Source organism: Tachypleus tridentatus, chromosome 4 (genome assembly GCF_004210375.1).
Source record: "Tachypleus tridentatus isolate NWPU-2018 chromosome 4, ASM421037v1, whole genome shotgun sequence".
NCBI lineage: Eukaryota > Metazoa > Arthropoda > Merostomata > Xiphosura > Limulidae > Tachypleus > Tachypleus tridentatus.
The window spans coordinates 74,861,249-74,880,425 of NC_134828.1; the positions used below are offsets into that span (position 1 = coordinate 74,861,249).

Sequence of the window (19,177 nt, forward strand, 5' to 3'; positions counted from 1 at the left end):
ATTGGATGTCACACTAGAGGGGTGTCTTGCACTTAACAATTAGACATGGCCTTGGCTGATTTCTCTACAACACTCAGTATGGGCAATGTAATACTTAATGAATAATCAAGTCAGGGAAACATTCAGAAAAGTGGAACATAGAATATTTCATTTTGAATAAAGATTAAAACCGTATAGCAATGAGAGACAGTATTATTAAATACGTAAATCGATGAAAACTTGGTCAGGCATGATCTAGTGGTTAACGTGTCTGATTGTGAATTCGAGATTTAGTGGATCGCGACTCACTACCGTAGAGAAATATCGATTTCTGGATTTTGAAGTCAAGGCTGCATTATAAGAGTGACGGTGAAATTCCACTAATCATTTAGAAGAACGCAAGAACTGGTGGTAGGTGAAGGTGACCGACTGCCTTCCTTCTACTATAATACTTGAAAATTAGGGGTTTGGTTTGAATTTCGCGCAAAGCTGCACGAGGGCTATTTGTGCTAGCCGTCCATAATTTAACAGTGTAAGACTAGAGGGAAGGCAGCTAGTCATCACCACCCACCGTCAGGTCCTGGGCTACTCTTTTGCCAACGAATAGTGGGATTGAATGTAACATTATAACGCCCCCACGGATGAAAGGGCGAGCATATTTGGTGTGACGGGAATAGGAACCCCGACCCTCGGATTACGATTCAAGTGCCTTATCCACCTGGCTATGCCGGCCCGTAATAGAGAAGGCTAGCAAAATACTCCTATAGTAGTTTTGTGCGGAAAATTGACCAAATTATAAAATTTTGTGATTGAAGAGAAGATGCATGACAACCAAATTATGTGATTAGAGCAATATGAATATGATAAATACAGCACATTCACGAACACCATTTTGACCTAGATTATACGATATATGTACATTTTAACATGATGGCCTGACCTTGTATGGTTGGTAATGTTTTATATTTGGGCAAAAAGTTTAATTATTTATATAAACGAAATATATCCCCCACGAAGTAAAAGGCAGGCTAAAGAGGATAGGGGGGGACTCCAGAGTACAATATTCAGTTTCTTGTCTGATTAATAAAAGTATAAAAACTAATAAAAAAAGAAGGTAACATTGTGACTTTTTTAATCTCTTGTATACACTTATAATTTTAGGTCTACAAAGGACAAGTTGGTTTAACTAAGCCATCAATAAACTAAACCAATTCTTATCTTTCAAATGTTTTTCACGCCTGCCGTTAAACTCTCTGATTTAGACTGCATTCAACATATCTGAAGGCAACCCATTCCAATGACCAAAGACCCTGTTAACAAAATAGAGCAATCTTTGCTGAAGATAACTTCTATTTTACCAAAATGTATACTTTCCACTGGTAATTTCACTACACACACTCATATTTTGGTTTGTTAGTTCCTTTTAATTTCGCGCAAAACTACAAGAGGGTTATCTACGCTAGTCGTCCCTAATTTAGCAAGGTAAGACAAAAAGGAAAGCAGCCAGTCATCATAACCCACCGCTAACTCTTGAGCTATTATTTTATTTTACCAGCGAATAGGGAGATTGGGCGTCAAATTATAATGCCACTATGGCTGAAAGGGCGAGCTTGTTTGGGGGGGGATTCGAACCCACTATTATCAGATTACGAAATAATGCCTAACCACCTGGCCATGTCAGACTTCGTATTTTCGTTCAAGTCAATTGAAATATTTCTGGTCTCACTCGGTAACTGCATGTCCGATTCAGGCTGAGGGCTATTGAAAACCTTAGCACAACGAAAAATTGTGAGATATAGAAAACAACACTCTTCTCAGTTCTAGCTATCGTTTCCGCATACGATACTTCCCGCCTCCTGACTCAAATTAAGATAATTGATATCCATGTCGTCCTATATAAAATGCCATTTATATGTAATTAATGACTTGGGAAACTTACTGGAATTTAAAATACTCCAGACACAGAATAACACTGAAAGGACACAAAGAACAAAATAGTAAAAAACAAATTAAGTTGAAAAAATCCACACTTAATATTTATTACACACAATACTGCAGCTAAGCCCTTCTTCCAAACAAAATTAGAAACTATGTTTCTATATTTTTTTTTATGTTACAGTGAAGAATAAAGAAGTATTAACATCCAAATATAAGTTATCTCAGGGATCATCAGGACCGACTGGTTTGAACACCATGCAGGAGAATGGATCAACTCAATTCTTAAACAACCGCTAGGTGAGGTTTCCCAGGCCGTCCATCTTTGAACCTTCTACCCCTTCTAAGAAAAAAAAGTATTTGTAGATATAATCGATGTTATTAGATTTATTATTCTCATTTTTTAATTGTTTATCTATACAATGAAAATCTATATGCAAATACGGCTCGTTTGGGCTGAGAAAACACTTTACATAGAAGAGCGAACAACGTTTCGACCTTCTTCGTTGTTCGCTCTTCTATGTAAAGTGTTTTCTCAGCCCAAACGAGCTGTTTTTGCATATAAATTTCTCAACAAGTGGGTTTCTCGTCATCACTGACAATGAAAATCTGTTTATGCTGAGAGGTTTACTGTATTGTAGTTGATCTATTGTTAGCCCTTTTTTGCCGCTTTTTTAATCTTTCCAATAACTTAGTATAGACGACTTACTTAGCTTCGTACAGCATTGCATGAACTCGCTTATCAATGCGTAATCAAATCTCAACGTTTAATTGGGTGGACAAAAAGTGTTTAGTCATTGCTTACAAGAAGTATAGTTGATAAAATCTCCTATGTTCATGCATTTGTTATTCCGTACAATATAAAAATTATTGTATTGGTAGGAAAATAATGTGAAACACCGATAAGGATGATTTTGAAAATATGATCTCCTTATTCTTCCCTTAAATATTTCCATTTAATGAAATAAAACTTTTGGTCATTAATTTTGACATGATAGACGATAAAAATTAACAAGAACATTAGTTTAAAACAATGATTTGATTTTATTATAGATAAAATTTTATAAATACCAATTTTTTATATGGCGTTTTTTATTTTGAATTTCGCACAAAGCTACTCGAGGGCTTTTTATGCTAGCCGTCCCTAATTTAGCAGTGTAAGACTAGAGGGAAGGCAGCTAGTCATCACCACCCACCGCCAACTCTTGAGCTACTCTTTTACCAACGAATAGTGGGTCTGACCATCACATTATAACGCCCCCAGGGCTGGGAGGGCGAGCATGTTAGGTGCAACCAGGATTCGAACCCGCGACCCTTGGATTACGAGTCGAACGCCTTGACACACTTGGCCATGCCGGACCTTTTATATAGTATCCTGTTTTCTTTCTTAAATAATATTTTGCACTTAGGGATACATTTATGTACATAATTTTCAGCAAAACGTTGTGTTTTTCTGGAGTAGGTGGGTGTTTTGTACTATTTTTAACATGTTGAGTAGAAACCAATCGTTTTCATTATTTTGTTATTAGTGAATCACAAGGGATTACATCAAACTTGGAAGGTTAATAGGCAAGGAAATCCCAGGAATGTGGCCTAATTTGAGACTGTGGTTCAGTGGTAAGTCTGAGAGCTTATCAAGCTGACAATCAGATTTCATGACGGTCAGAGAACAGGTAGCTCCTTGTGTAGTTTTATGCTGTAGAACAAGTAAAAAAACCTAGTTTAGAAACTATTATCAGGTAATAGTAATGATAATTATATTCTCGATGGAAGTAGAATGATATTTAACACTGAAAATGATCGACAATAATTAAGAATTTATAATTAATTCATTGAACAAATACTATACAAATTAAATTGTATTTATAAACAAACAATAGAAATGTTATTGTTATCTTTATAGGTTTTTAAAACTAGAAATTATTGTAGATATTTTAAAAAACGAGTGACGAACATTCGCTGTCAGGTATTTCGAAAATACAATAGGTGTACCATATAAATAGATTTATATTACGCTAATTTATAAGATGGGCATGATTTAGTGGTCAGCATACCGGGCTGCCTATCGGGAAGTTTTAGAGGGTATACGAACCAAACTTAGTCTGATATACTTCAGTGTGTACAGTGTAATAAAATGTTTGTAAATGTTTTAAATTCTCAAATTTTTAGTGTATGTTCATATTCATTGACATTGTTAACAATGTTCCTACTATTATTAAAATCACGAGCATTGTTGGCGACTCAAAGCCAAACTTATTACAAATTGTTGTAATTTCCAAACACTTTCTGGTGTTTTTGCTACCAACTATTTTCCAAAGTACACGTTCCTTATCGTATATCGTTACTCAAAAGTATCTTGCTCAGCTTTATTCAAAGGGTGTCAGCTGGGGAAATTTATTGGAATGTAAAAGAGTCCAGCCACATAATAACACTGAGCAAACACAAACCTCTGAAACAGTCATGGATAACTTACAGAGCAAACAAGTTGAGTCCACCAACAGACTTGAAGAATATTTTATAACAGAGTATAGGTCAATATGCGTCAATGTAAAATCTACATTATTACAAATGTAATTTAAGTATAATTACAACACAGTGAAATAAAACAACAATACTTATTATAATAAGTGTGTTGGATTGAGAGGTCCAACCCCATGGGAGAACTTTCTCAGCCCTTCTGGGTGTTCAGACGATGTTTCTTCTGTCCTGGGTTCAAACCTCTGTCTCTCTTGTTGATGTATGACTATAGGTTCCATAAATACTGCTTCCTCATTGTTGGACGCCATTGACAGCACATCACTTTAATAATCCTCAATCATCTAGGATCTAATTTTCTAGGATTATATTCCAGTGAATGCATTGTCCATGCAGAAAACAGGCAGTTTCCACTAATTTAAGGTTCAAGTAAATCAAAATTAACTAAAAAATTTCGAATTTGCAACTTAGGTAGAAAATCCCCTGTTGGGAAGTCACAGCTGCTTACTTATTTCAAATCGTCAGCTTGCTATCTTCTTTGATCTTAGATAAGTTAATGATTCACAATGATAAAATCTCTACAGTTTCAAAGTCACATGATTTTAACAAAGCATTTCCGACAAAAGACACAAAGAACGAAATAACAAAAACAAATTGTGTATCTTGGAACGGCTGATATGGGTAGTAACTCTTTTATTGCTAAGGAGAGAACAACGTTTCGACCTTTCTATGTCACCTTCAGGTTAAGAAACAGGGATTTAGGAAGGTCAAAACGTTGTTCTCTCCTTAGTAATGAAAGTGTTAATACCAATACCAGCCGTTCTGAGATACATTTTTATTTCAAGTGGGTTTCTCGTCATCAAGAAAAAACAAAGTAAGTTGAAAAAAATTCCCACTTAATATTTATTACACACAATACTGCAGCTAATCCCTTCTTCCAAACAAAATTAGAAACTGAGTTCAAATTTTTTTTTATGTTACAGTGAAGAATAAAGAAGTATTAACATCCAAATATAACTTATCCCAGGGATCATCAGGATCGACTGGTTTGAACACCATGCAGGAGAATGGATCAACCATTCCTTAAACCACCGCTAGGTGAGGTTCCCCAGGCCCTTCAGCTCATAGTTTTCTCCCTTTTCTAAGAAAAAAAATATTGTTGATTTAATTAACTGTATTAGATTTATTATTTTTAGGTGTTTTAATTGTTTATCTATAAAGTGAAAGTCTGTTTACGCTGAGAGATTTACTGTATTGTAGTTGATCTATTGTTAGCCCTTTTTTCTGTCTTTTTAATCTTTAATAAACCTACTTAATTTAGTATAGCACTTCAGAAACTCACTTATCAACGCGTAATCAAATCTCAACGTTTAATTGGCTAGTCAAAAAGTGTTTAGTCATTGCTTACAAGAAGTATAGTTGATAAAATCTCCTGTATTCACCTACTTGTTCCGTAGAACATGAAAACTGTTGTACTCATGTTGAATGATTTTGAAAATGTTAACTTTTTGTTCTTTGCTTGAATATTTCCCTCTTAATGAAATAAAGCTTTTGGTCACTAATTTTGATATAATAGACCTTAACATTGACGAAAACATTACTTTAAAGTAGTTATTTTTTTGAATTAAGCACGAAGCTTAAATAGATTTCTATCATGTTAATTTATAGAATGAGCATGATTTAGTGGTAAGCATACCGGGCTGCATGTGAGAAAGTTTTAGAATGTATACGAACTAAACTTGGTCTAATATATTTCGGTGTGTACGGTGTAGTAAAATGTTTGTAAATGTTTTAATATTCAGTTTGTTAATGTATGGTTATATTCATTCATATTATTCACAATATTCTTGATCTTATTTCTTATAAGCTTTTCTTTGTTTTTCTTAAGTTATAAATTTCGAATTCTTAAATGAGTAAATACAATCCTGAATAGGTTACCTTAGATCTTGTGAAAATGTCTCTTAACATATTACTAAACCTTACTGTTATACCTTCCTTCTCGATCACTGACCGTAATGTTTGTTTTTACATTCAAAGTAATTTAAATGAAAATATATATTAAGCATACAGTAATGAATGTTATACAAAATCGTGAGCATTGTTGGTGATTCAATACGAAACTTATTACAAATTGTAGTTATATTTAATCAGTTATCGGTGTTTATGGTACCAATTGTTTTTCAAAATACACGTTCCTTATCATATATCGCTACTCAATAGTATCTTGCTCAACTTTATTCAAATTATCGTATATCATTACTAAAGAATATCTTGCTCAACTTTACTCAAATTATTATATATAGTTATTCAAGAATATCTTGCTCAATTTTATTCAAATTATTATATATCGTTACTCAATTATGTCTTGCTCAACTTTATTGAAATTATCATGTACGGTTATTCAAGAATATCTTGCTCAACGTTATTCAAATTATCATATATCGTTACTAAAGAATATTTTGCTAAGCTTTATTCAAATTATCGTATATCGCTACTGAAGATTTATCTTGCTCAACTTTATTCAGCGGGTGTAAGGTTTAGAAGATTATTGTTAAGTTGTTTCTAATTTTATCACTGTTTTATATAAAGCCGTACATTGTTCTAATCTCATCTCTTTTATCTTGGAGAAAACACTGTCTCGAATGACACAAAACCACGTGCTCAGTTTCAAGGATGAAGCAAGCAAATATAAGTAAGGAGAAGGCCAGACGTTTTCACGTCGTACATCTCCCAAGATGATCACTGTAGTGCAAGAATATATCAGTTTTCCGATATTTCTTATTACTGTTGTAATCGGTCTTGTGATCCTCAACTTTTGGAAAAACAGGCCCACAAATATACCACCTGGTCCAGTAGGTTTACCCTTTGTAGGATACTTACCATTTTTGGGCCCTGAGCCTCATATTACCCTAGGAAACTTAGCTAAGAAATATGGGGACATATTAACTATTTCTCTTTGTGGAGAAACAGTTGTTCATTTGAACAGCTACGAAGTAATTCGTGAAGCGTTTCTTACACGAGGGGATGAGTTTGCAGGAGACCTCAATACTCTTGTTTCTTTAGATGGCTAGCAGATGGAATTGGTAAATATTAACTGTTTACTTCTTAAAGTTGAAGTGATTTTTAGGGTGTATGAATTGCATGCTTATTTGAGAAATAACTGAAAATTATGTATCGTTAAAAAATTTGTATAGGTTAAACATTCAGGTAATAACTGGGCCATCACATTCTAACATTTCTTTATACAAATTTTTATAAGTTTTATATGAATATACATACATGTATGTAGAATATTTTCGGGGTCGATTCTTCGGGGGGGGGGCAAGAACAACTATATAGATTTGACTCGTCTATTAATTACCATGTTGACATTCCATTAATATTAGATATATTCTCAGGTTTTAACATTTAAAGCATTTTTACACCTCGTACTTTTTTCACACTTGTTTTTTGTTTGTTTGTTTGTTTTTGAATTTCGCACAAAGCTACTCGAGGGCTATTTATGCTAGCCGTCCCTAATTTAGTGGTGTAAAACTAGAGGGAAGGCAGCTAGTCATCACCACCCACCGCCAACTCTTGGGCTACTCTTTTACCAACGAATAGTGGGATTGACCGTCACATTATAACGCCCCCACGGCTGAAAGGGCGAGCATGTTTGGCGCGACGGGGGTGCGAACCCGCGATCCTCAGATTACGAGTCGCACGCCTTAACACGCTTGGTCATGCCGGGCCTTTCACACTTGTAAGAAAACAGATTCAATTAGTAAGTAATGGTAATTAAACAGCTCCAAAATTCCCAGTGTCCAGAAAATGTGAGTTGAAAATTGTTGATTTTTAAAATATTTTTAGGTCAAAATTTTATAAGTTGTTTATTTTTTTTTGTAACTATGAAAGCTGACTTGTTAATGGTTGTTTTTTACAATTACAGGTAGGTCAAGTGATCGTTGGTATGTTATTACATTTATTTAACGTAATCGATTTGTTTTTATAACATATTTTACTGAAAAGTGAATTAATTTCGAATCAAAAACAAGATGTTTTTATTTATACGTGAGGGGGTTAGAGGTTACATGAACTACGAATACTATAGTTAGAGAAAACATTAGTCGCTGGTTTTCCCCTAAAATGTATTTTAGTTAACAAAAATTAATGTAGTTTTTCTTCCAAATAACTATAATGTGGTATTCCAGTATTCAAGTAACTAATTGACAAAGCACTTCCTTCAAATAGGCATTATTCAGGACGAAGGCAAACAATGGCAGAAAAACAGGCGTTTTACTCTGCACACTCTCCGAGATTTCGGCTTTGGTAAGTTAAGTCTGGAAGGCCGCATTCAAGAGATCACCAAGGACATCCTCAATACCTTGAGAGAGACAAAGGAGATGCCCTATGACGTTTCCATCTTGTTGGCTAACAGTACAGCTAATGTAATATGCAGTCTTATGTTTGATAAGCATTATGATCATCAAAATCCAGAGTTTATAAAACTTCGGAACCTAACGCAAAAGTTTTTATATACTTTACCTGGGGTTACTGCGTTAATACCAATGTCTTATATGAAGTAAGTTAATATATTTATAATAATAAAAGGACTTACCTGTGTTTTTGTGTGTGAGTGTGTCTGTGTGATCGCGATATCACCAAGAGGAAAGAACCTAGAAATCTGAGGTTTTGCATCTGTGCTAAGTACGTAGACCCTGAAAGTGTTCACTTGTGTGTTATTACTTACTGATGCGCATGCGCATATTTTAGATGAGAGAAGCTAGCGAAAAATCATATAGAAAAGAAGTGGTTTGTTTTATTACAAAATACAAGGTGGACCCTGAAGATGTGCATCTGATTAGTGTTGCTTATCTTATCCATGTCCATGCGCATGCTCATCTTTTTAATGAGGCAAACTATCGAAAAAACACATAGAGAAGAAATATTATGTTTTTGTGAAATAAAGATTTTCAAAGTTTTTTTTTTTGTTGTTCTTCTTTGCTTAAATATGTTCAGAACACAAACTGACATAATCCTCTGGAACATATCGTTGGAAACCCAAGAAAAGCTGGGTACATTTACTGGTTTATATATGCTAAACAATTATATTTCGAATAAAGCTTTTAAATACACATGCGTTTATTATCTTTTTATCCTCATATGAATAGGTGTTTGTACAGAAACCTATTTGAGTGGTCGTCATATGTTGGCTGTTTATGATTTTCTTAACTCCCGACCCAGAAATTCTCATAAACTATCGGTACCACGGGCGGGTGTTATACAGCGTTTTGTTTTTGGAGGGGGTAGAGAGCTTGAGAGAGCTATAGAAATAATAATTGGTACACTAGGACTTCTGTAAACCTTCAGTGGTGACTTTTCGTAACAGGTATTTAAGAAACGAAATTGGATATAGCGTGGCAGTTGAAGAAGAATATTTGTTATACGTATTTGTTTATTATTGTTATTCGCACTGTTTTGCTGAGTTCCTTTTTCCTATTCTACAACAACAATACGTATATAGAAATTACTCACGCTTATAATTTGCGTACTGTTCAAAAAACTATCAGCCAAAACTTTTTTATTTTTTCAGGTATTTGCCATCGTTTCTGTTTCCCACTTTTAATACGATGAGTGGAATTAAGAAGGAGTTTCACGAATTTGTGGGAAACATCATACGAGAACACGAGTCAACATTTCAAGAGACGAACCTTCGAGATTATGTGGATGTATACCTGGAACAAAAATACCGAGCAGAGAACGAAGGAAGGACGATCGAGAACACATTCATAGGCAAGTTTCACTCTAACTCTTATTTATACTCGTGACTAGTTACTGTGAAACGTTGTACTTAATGTTACTGCATATACAATATATTTAAATCAATAATTAAAAAACTAAAATATTGAATAATTTAAATCTAGCCCTCTCTCTATAAAATGTGCTGTCGATTTGTTTCGTTTTAATGTACATACCAGCGATAATTCCATTACTTGAAATGTGAAACGCGCCAAACTGATGAATGTTGTATACATTAAACGTCAGCATTAGTGTTTTTCTCACATTTATACGATTAAATGTATTATTTTTTCTCTTTTCTAGAAATGGTTGTTTCTCATATAACCTAACAAGATGATATCATGCGCACACTAATAGCCTTTATATTTTATGTGATAAAATCTGACATCCAGTTTCAAATATTAAAAAATAACCTATATAGATTTAATGTAGAAAAATCAAAACAAAAACGTTTTATGTAGAAACGAAACAATATTATTTACTAAACATACGTGGAGAGATACGTGCATTTATGAATTTGTCAACTGAGCATAGTATATCTAATGCAGTTCTCCTTTAGTTAACGTTTCCATGGGTTGTGATCTCTCAGTAAGACAATGGGAAGTTTATGGATTTCACGTGGTTAACACAGCAAAACAAACATAGGTTGTGAGAATGTGTAGAAAGAAGCAGTTTGTTTTTATGGGTTTCACAAAACTACTGGAGATTTATCTGCACCAACCATTCCTTATTTTGAAAAGATAGAACATAAGGAGGGCAGTTAGTCAATACAGCCCACAGTCAACACGTGGGCTATTCTTTGCCAATGAATAATTAGCCTAATTCGACCAGTTGTAGTACAAAAGAAATTAATTATATCCAAAGATCTATATGTATATAAATAAACGTCAATATATAAGTGTAGGTGTAAATGTCCCTCATATGTTTACACATTTCTTGATCATTCAGCACCAAACTTGACACAGTGATACAGGATAACATGAGAAAGGGCATAATCTCATATTTAATTTTGTAAAAACTACCATCGCTCTATACTTTTCATCGTTAGAATGAACTATGTAATCACTGATGTCAAAATTCTTGAAAACAGTATGTCGTTCTTTCTTTCTTTGCAGTATTGCTATCTTTATCGATTTTTATTACACTTGTAATGCTCATTACTTTAAGAAAGAAAAAGAAACACAGTTTTTATCTTTAAAAAACGATTTTTGTTTAACCTGACCAGCTTTATTTACTGCTACTTTGAATTTAAGAACAAAGCAATACAATGGGCTATCTATGTTTTGCCCATCACGGGTATCGAAGCCTAGTTCTTAGGGTACTTCATCTAGCAAAAACTGATAGAAAAAGGAGTAAAAGCTCAAAGTAAACAACAACAGCAAAAAAAAAAAGAGTCAACATATGTTAAAAGTTTCCCAATGGGCTATCCGTGTTTTGGTTACCGCAGATATCCAATCCGTAATTTTAGCAGTATAAACCCTCAAGTTTATCATTAAGATACCGAGGGTACAGTCTAATCTAAAAACAAATGAAATAATAAAGAAATATTTTTATTTCAGTTGTATGACTATTTTCAACCAGCTTTTCTCTAATTAGTGGAACGTTTAAAAGCCATTAGTTTGAACATGTTCCTTGCTGGCACTGAGACTACGTCCAATACCCTCTACTGGGGAATGAAGCTAATGACCCTCCATCAAGACATACAGGACCGTATCTATAAAGAGATTGTAGAAGTTGTAGGTAAGGAAAGACTTCCTTCAACGGCTGACCGCAATAACATGCCTTACACAGAGGCTGCAATAATGGAAATTCAACGATTTTCTAACCTTGTACCCTTGGGGATTGCCCATACAAATCCAGGTAATACTTTTAATCTTTTCAGGAATTTCCTTCTTTAACTATTTTAATAAAACTTTTGATTAAACTGGTTATTATTAAAAGAAGAATAGAAGCTACACGATGGTTATTTGACAGTAGTAGACTAGAATGAAGGCTGGTAGTCATGACCACCCACTGCCAACTCTGTAGGAGCTCTTTTTCAAATGAATAGGGGGGATTAGCCTTCGTATTATAACGCCCCCATGGCTGAAAGGGGGAGAATATTTGGTTACCTCTCAGGTTACGAATGGAGGACCTTAACCACTTGACCATACCTCACCAGCAACTAAACCAGACAATGAAATATTAATTAAAATCTTTGTTGTTCGTGTCTAGCGAAAGCTGTATGATGAACTGTATGCACTGTGTCCACCGCGAGATTCGAATTCCGACATTGAATGTGGTAACTCCCTAAAATTATTACTGACCCACCAAGAGACTAAAATTCTTGAATTCAAAATACTGTCACACGAAGTAACAAACGGAGCCGGTATCTATAGCAACCGTTGTCTGGATAATCGATATAACGATAAAATGAAATCTAGATTCTTAAACTATCAAAAAGGAAACCTTTGGATGGAAAATAGAAATATGTTTCATACTGGTCTTATTTATGAATAAAAGATGTTTATAGCTTTTTATTTCGCCAAATATTGTAAAGCCTGTGTATGATTAGAAAAAAAGGAAAACGTTGAACTTTTCACATGAAATCTTCTAACAAATAATGTTTATTTAAATGAGATAAATGGACAAGAAATTCTCGTTTAATTGCATCAGCCCACTACCATTATTTATAATATATTGGTTACAATAAAAACATTCTTTTTTTTTATGCCACTAGGGAGAGCAACGAGCTTGAGCACTCAAAATTGTGCTTCACGTGCATGAGTTTTATAACGTCATTTCACATGCTGGATATGCAATAAATGTTAATTATTGTAGACGGTGAATTTCTCCTTATTTTCATATGGATGATACCATCTTATTTACCTTTACAACATATACAACATTTATTTTTCCCACACCGTCTGATATAACCTATTGGTAAGAGTGCTCAAACGGAATATGTCCACCCTTTTAGCTGTAGGGTTGACGGTGAATTCCCTTATTTTTTGGTAAAACTTAGTCCAAACGTTGGTGGTGGGTTATGTGGACCAGCTGTTTACTCTTTACTTTGTATTTCAAAATTAAGGACAGATAGCATAGATAACCTTCAAGTTTCATGCTCTGTAGTTTCTTCCTTAGATGTATCTTTCTGTTCTATATGAGCTGATAGATGTTTCTGATATGTAAGATTAAACAAGTAGCTAACAAACAAACTATTTTTATATCACACATTTATATCTTTGCTAGAACAAACAACACTACGTGGATACACAATTCCAAAGAGGTGCGTTGTGATCGCTAATTTTTGGAACGTTCATAGAGACCCTAAGTACTGGCCAGAACCAGAAAAGTTTGATCCGTCCAGGTTTTTGAGTGCAGACGGTAAACTAGTGAAGAGGGAAGGGTTCATACCTTTCGGTATTGGTAAGTACTCTGAAGAGTTGAGAAAAACAACACATTTGCTTTTGAGGTTTTGTTTTCCCTGAAAAAGTTAATTGAAATTTTGATTATACATATCCTGCCAAAATTATTCATTAAAAAATAAGGTATCGTTAAACAAATGTTGTTGAACGATGTCAAAGCGTTGCGCAGTTGTAATTAAACTAGTACAAAGAGGTCACGTGGTCCGTCAAGTTGACGGATCCTGTGTTGAGAGAGCTAACACAATATACTTTGTATATAACTATCTATACCTTCATGGTAGAAATCGTACGCACCACATTTCTTAACTTTGTGTACAGAACAGTCATTGGTTTGTAATTGTACAGACGCCATGTTGTTGTTGATGTGACTGATTCGCCACCAGGTGGTGAATGAGACGTTTTTGGCTTAATTGATACTTTTTGTTTTTAGACATTTTGCTTTTGGTTGAGTATTTTTTATACATTTTGTATATTTGTACGTGCTTGTACACCATAAGACTTTGTTTTAGTTTTATAAATTAAAATTATCATTGTTTTGTTTGTTCTAACATAAATCTACATAATAGGCTATCTTCGCCCTACTCTCCACAGATAACCAAAACTCGAATTTTAGAGTTGGAAGTCGGTAGAATTACTGCTGACTCAATGGGAGACAAAATTTATAGTTAAAGACATATAATTATACTTAAGATTTTCTAACATATCATGAAAATATATTATTGATGTAAACTTTGGTTATTTGAAAACCAGTAAAGATAATTACAAGGTTCTATTTCTCTGTTTAACAAGAGATATAAATTAAAACATGAACAAGAAAATCATATCATAGGAAGAATAGTGTAAATTTTACATAACGTATTCAAATTTTAGTTGAAAAATAATTAATTATAATAATACTTAGAAAAAAGCCCATAACAACGTAATCACAAAACAGACATCTATCACCTGGATACGCACCATAGAGAAGTGTTTATACAATGTGCCCGATAGTATTCGATGCACTGATGAAAGTAATACCCAAATTGCGTTGAGAGTTCGCCGTCTATTCTGTTTAACCTCCTTTTCGCAGGCATCATAATAGGAATGGCCCGGCATGGGCAGGTGGTTAAGGAACTTGACTCGTAATCCGAAGATCGTGGGTTCGAATCGCTGTCACACCAAACATGCTCGTCCTTTTAGCCATGGGGTCGTTATAATGTTACGGCAAATCCCATTATTCCTGGTAAAAGAGTAGCCCAAGAGTTTTCGGTGGGTGGTGATGACTAGTTGCCTTTCATCTAGTCTTACACTGCTAAATTAGGAACGGCTAGCGCAGATAACCCTGGTGTATCTTTGCGCGAAATTTAAACAAACCAAACACAATCGGAATATCAAAAGAGAATACCCAAAGAAATCTTATAGCGATAGTCCTATCGGTCTAGACATTAGTCCTGCTTAACATGATTAAACACGTAGTTAGTAGGTGAAATGTCGCTGTTTTAGAAATTTTTAATACCGGAAAATGTTTGCGATATTTCTAGCGTGTTATTAGTATATATGTGCCCAATATATCGTAATCAATACTTTGAATGGTTGGTTTTTCGCTTAGGAATTCACTAGTGTGTGATTTTTTGACGCCTGAATTATTTGAAATGCTTGTTGATTCCTGCTATTAAGTACTACCATACTTAAAATGAGAAATTTATAACATCAGTCTAATATAGTCCTGGCTGTGATCTGGAGTTTACTGCATAAGTAAATAGATCTCGGTTAGTAGATGCATCCTTATAGAACGTCAAATCTATAGTATAATGTCAATTATTATGGACTTAAGTTCAAATTCACATCCAAAATTGTGTTTAAGTGTTGCGTATTGATTGTTGAATGATTAAACTTATATCTATCACGGATATGGCTAAACTGAAAGTTTATAGATGTTGTGTCCATTTTATGAACGTATAATATAAACAAATAAATAGGAGAATAGTGATAGTTTTAATGGAAAGTAGGGACCGTTGGCTATTCGTAGAATTGTTATAAGATGCATTCAAAACAAACTAACGCATCAATACTAAATGCATAAGGATGTAAAGTCACACTAGTTGGACATGTTGTTAAATGATTTAAAATCCATCCAATTTGTAACACTACCAAATTCAGACTACTTCATTTACTATAGGGATCACAATACCAGTCAAATTAGGTATTAAAAATCGTTTTAAAATGTATCCAATTAGTGTTCCTTCAACTATTCGTGTGCTTTGTATTGCAGTGTTTAGTTTATTTGCATACTTTTTATAGTAATTCTGCGAATATCCAACGATCCCTACTCTTCGTTAAAATTACATATTCTCCCTATTTATTTTCATAGCTATCCCAATGGGAGTGGGTCCTACGAACTCTAAAACAAATCATGTTAAGACACACCACCCAATGAACGGAAAAACATTTCGTCCTGCAAGCTGCTGAAAAAGATTGTTTATTTTGAATTTCGCGCAAAGTTACTCGAGGGCTATCTGCGCTAGCCGTCCATAATTTAGCAGTGTAAGACTAGAGGGAAGGCAGTTAGTCATTACCATCCACCGCCAACTCTTGGGCTACTCTTTTACCAACGAATAATGGAATTGACCATCACAGTATAACGCCCTCACGGCTGAAAGGGCGAGCATGTTTAGCGCGACCGTGATTCGAACCCGCGACCCTCGGATTACGAGTCGAACGTCTTAACACGCTTGGCCATGCCGGGGTCCGCTGAGTAGGAGGAATAATCTTTGACAAAGACAAGACGTTCTAGGGATTTTAAGGGCGTATGGTGAAAGGAACACCGACTAACAAAAGTTTACGTTAATAATCTGTGAATTTTCTTCACAACCCAAGCATGTTAGCTAATTAGGCAAACCCTAGCCCCATGAAGTTTGTTAATTAACACTATTAATATTCTATTTTCTCTGTTCGTCACCATTATTTCTATGGTTAGGTTCTAATGTAAATATATAATGTTTTCCTTACTTCTAGGAAAACGAATCTGTCTTGGAGAAGCTCTAGCTAAGATGGAGTTGTTTTTGTTCTTTACGGCCGTCCTCCAGCAGTTCCATATCAAAGCATCAGAGGGGAGATCTCAAAAACTTTGGCAGATATACCAGCATAGTTCGCTTACTGAAGCCCTTTAAACTAATAGCTGTTGCTCGAGATTGAACTAAAATTATATGAAATTATTCTTTATTCAAAATGTGGACTTACTTGAAAATTCAAGAAAAGGCTTTTCCAGTTTTATGTTCTAAGGCTTGTTATACACGTGCTTCCTTACAACTGATAGCACAATAAATAGCTATGTAATCATATCTTCAAGCAAACTTGTCTAGAATGCTATTCTAATGATCTTTGATATTATTTTAATTTTTGTGACAATTCTTTTCAGGTTAATTGATTTTTGAGAAATGTATAATAATTGCTTTCTTTTTAGACGTAAGTACACTCCTGAACTCATCAAACAATACTTAGAGTGTTAATTTTTATATTATACAAAACTGATGGACAAGTGTAATGGGTAATACAAACTACACCTCAGTTTATTTAAATCTCTAAATTACTTTTAATTAAATAGGATAAATTAATTGATTGAAATGAAACATTACTTTAAATTATCAGATACAATTATATCAATAATTTTAAATTATTCGAATGTTTTAAGCGTATTTTTTAAATAGGCTCGAAATAAATAATACAAAATATTATACAAACATTTGACATACACATGATAGAGATCTGTAGATTATTAAAATTTGACCATTATGCTAGAAAACGTTATTGCCTAAAATTCAGTTACTTTCAGTTACAAATGTGATGGAAAAATACATGATTCAAACAATGACTGTTTGTTCTTTGCTTTAACGAAATTTTAAGGATCTTAAGTTCTTTAGACTTTCTCATGACGAAACTGAACTTTAATAAAGAATGTCATTTAAGTGTTGTTATATATTTCGTCATTCGATATCACAGTGAAGTATACATATATTAAAATTGTCAGTTTAATGTAGAAAATCACGACATTTAATCATTAATCAAGAATTTGGTTTGTTGAGTGTAGAATAGAAACTAGTTAGATCTATAGCGATGCTAAATATTAACGAATAAATTGTTTTCTGAAAAATTTTCAACTTAAAATACACTCATATGCGATTTGAAACAATAAAAACAGTTATGATAGACCAATGCTAACTGTACTCGTCAACTTTAAGTTTAACTTAAAATGATAACAGTTGGATATTGATAAGTAATCTTATAGACACTGACATGTAACATTTTAGTTGCTGTTTTCCGACAGGTTATTATACTTGCAGTTTTTGCAGATCACCATGGGAAAATCAGACTTTTTAATTTTTCGGTTACAGAGGCTTATTAACAATGAACTGCAATATAAAGTAAAATATAGTATAGTCAATGAACAAATAATAAAATTCTATGAAGCTTAAAGGCTTGTTGAAAAAATTCTGGAGCTGAAGAAGGAGAAATTTATTTTCTCTTTTCTAAACATAAGAAAGAAGCAATAGGTATTGACAGATGTAGTTTTTGTAACATATAGGAAGCTATTTGATATTGCATAAGAGATTCAAGACTTATTATAGAATGATGAATTGGTATGAGAAACAGGATAAAAGCTTAGTGGGGTAAGAGTTACAAAAAAGGTTTGTTTGAACTTGGAAAACTGTAGTGATATAGAATAGAATGGGCCCGGCATGGCCAGGTGGTTAACGCACGCGACTCGTAATCCAAGGGTCGCGGGCTCGAATCCCTGTTACACCAAACATGCTCGCCCTTTCAGCGGTGGGGGCGTTATAATGTTACGGTCAGTCCCACTATTCGTTGGCAAAAGAGTATCCCAAGAGTTTGCGGTGGGTGGTGATGACTAGGTGACTTCCCTCTCGTCTTACATTGCTAAATTAGGGACGGTTAGCGCAGATAGCTCTCGTGTAGCTTTTCGCAAAATTCAGAACAAAACAAACCAAGGATAGAATGAATAATGATGTAGAAAAACTGCAGTTGGCAGAGTTAAAACTTAGAGACATACGAAAATTGTTAAAGACGTTACAGCTTCTGAGATCTGTAGTGAAATACAGATTAGGAAATAAAACACAGTAATACAAGGGATCGTTAATCTTATCTCAAGTTTAGTGAAATTTGGTGGAAGATAGAGATGGATACAATGCTTAATGGTGCAAGATAAATTAGATGATTTGTTGTCAAGTTTGCAGATGAAGAAATAAGGAAAACTTTTTACAAAGCTTACACTATTGTAGTTATAGTGACGTCACATAGAACAAAAATCTTTTTTTTTAGAAAAGATAAGGAAGCTTTGTTACAAAGGTTATAGTATTGTAGTTACGATGACACCACGTGAAACCAAATTTTTGTTTCAGGAAAACAATGTAAGCTTTTAGCAAAGCTTAAAGTACAATTACAGCGATACTGCATGTAACAGAACCTTTTGTTTTAGGATGTTTTATCTTTACTTTTAAAGTCGGCAGAAAATAAACTCAGTTTTTTTTTTCACTTGCATCTAATCTAGAATTGTACATTGAGCGTCATATGAAACACATCTACCCAAACTAACACGAAAGCTTGAC

The 19,177-nt window shown here is 34.1% G+C and overlaps 1 protein-coding gene and 1 long non-coding RNA gene across 5 annotated transcripts; one reads left to right on the forward strand and one right to left on the reverse strand.

Annotated features, from left to right (window-relative positions):
- Nucleotides 1-116: 116 nt before the first annotated feature.
- Nucleotides 117-9,391, reverse strand: LOC143249457 (uncharacterized). Of its 2 annotated transcripts, none has more exons than XR_013027786.1 (4): nt 8,987-9,391; nt 5,395-5,530; nt 3,462-3,610; nt 117-2,254 (listed from the first exon to the last, which is right to left on the reverse strand). It is a non-coding gene; the product is annotated as an uncharacterized LOC143249457 (long non-coding RNA). The 2 variants fall into 2 exon arrangements; XR_013027785.1 differs by having other exon boundaries at nt 117-2,257; nt 8,987-9,388.
- LOC143249456 (cytochrome P450 2U1-like) lies at nt 5,385-16,906 on the forward strand. 3 transcript variants are annotated; one of them, XM_076499331.1, is made up of 6 exons: nt 5,442-5,487; nt 8,620-8,950; nt 9,962-10,161; nt 11,764-12,027; nt 13,399-13,575; nt 16,569-16,906. In XM_076499331.1, the coding sequence occupies exons 1-6, from the start codon at nt 5,457-5,459 to the stop codon at nt 16,721-16,723; spliced, it is 1,158 nt and encodes a 385-aa protein (XP_076355446.1). In that variant the 5' UTR covers nt 5,442-5,456; the 3' UTR covers nt 16,724-16,906. The 3 variants fall into 3 exon arrangements, with proteins under 3 accessions (XP_076355447.1, XP_076355446.1, XP_076355448.1); XM_076499333.1 differs by lacking the exon at nt 5,442-5,487 and adding an exon at nt 7,094-7,472; XM_076499332.1 differs by lacking the exon at nt 13,399-13,575 and having other exon boundaries at nt 5,385-5,487.
- The last annotated feature ends 2,271 nt before the right edge of the window (nt 16,907-19,177 follow it).

Coding starts and splice junctions, on each gene's coding strand:
- LOC143249456 (XM_076499331.1), top strand. CDS start 5,457: ATGGATCAACCATTCCTTAAACCACCGCTAG. Junction 5,488..8,619: donor ATTCCTTAAACCACCGCTAG/GTGAGGTTCCCC, acceptor TCCTTCAAATAG/GCATTATTCAGGACGAAGGC. Junction 13,576..16,568: donor GTTCATACCTTTCGGTATTG/GTAAGTACTCTG, acceptor CCTTACTTCTAG/GAAAACGAATCTGTCTTGGA.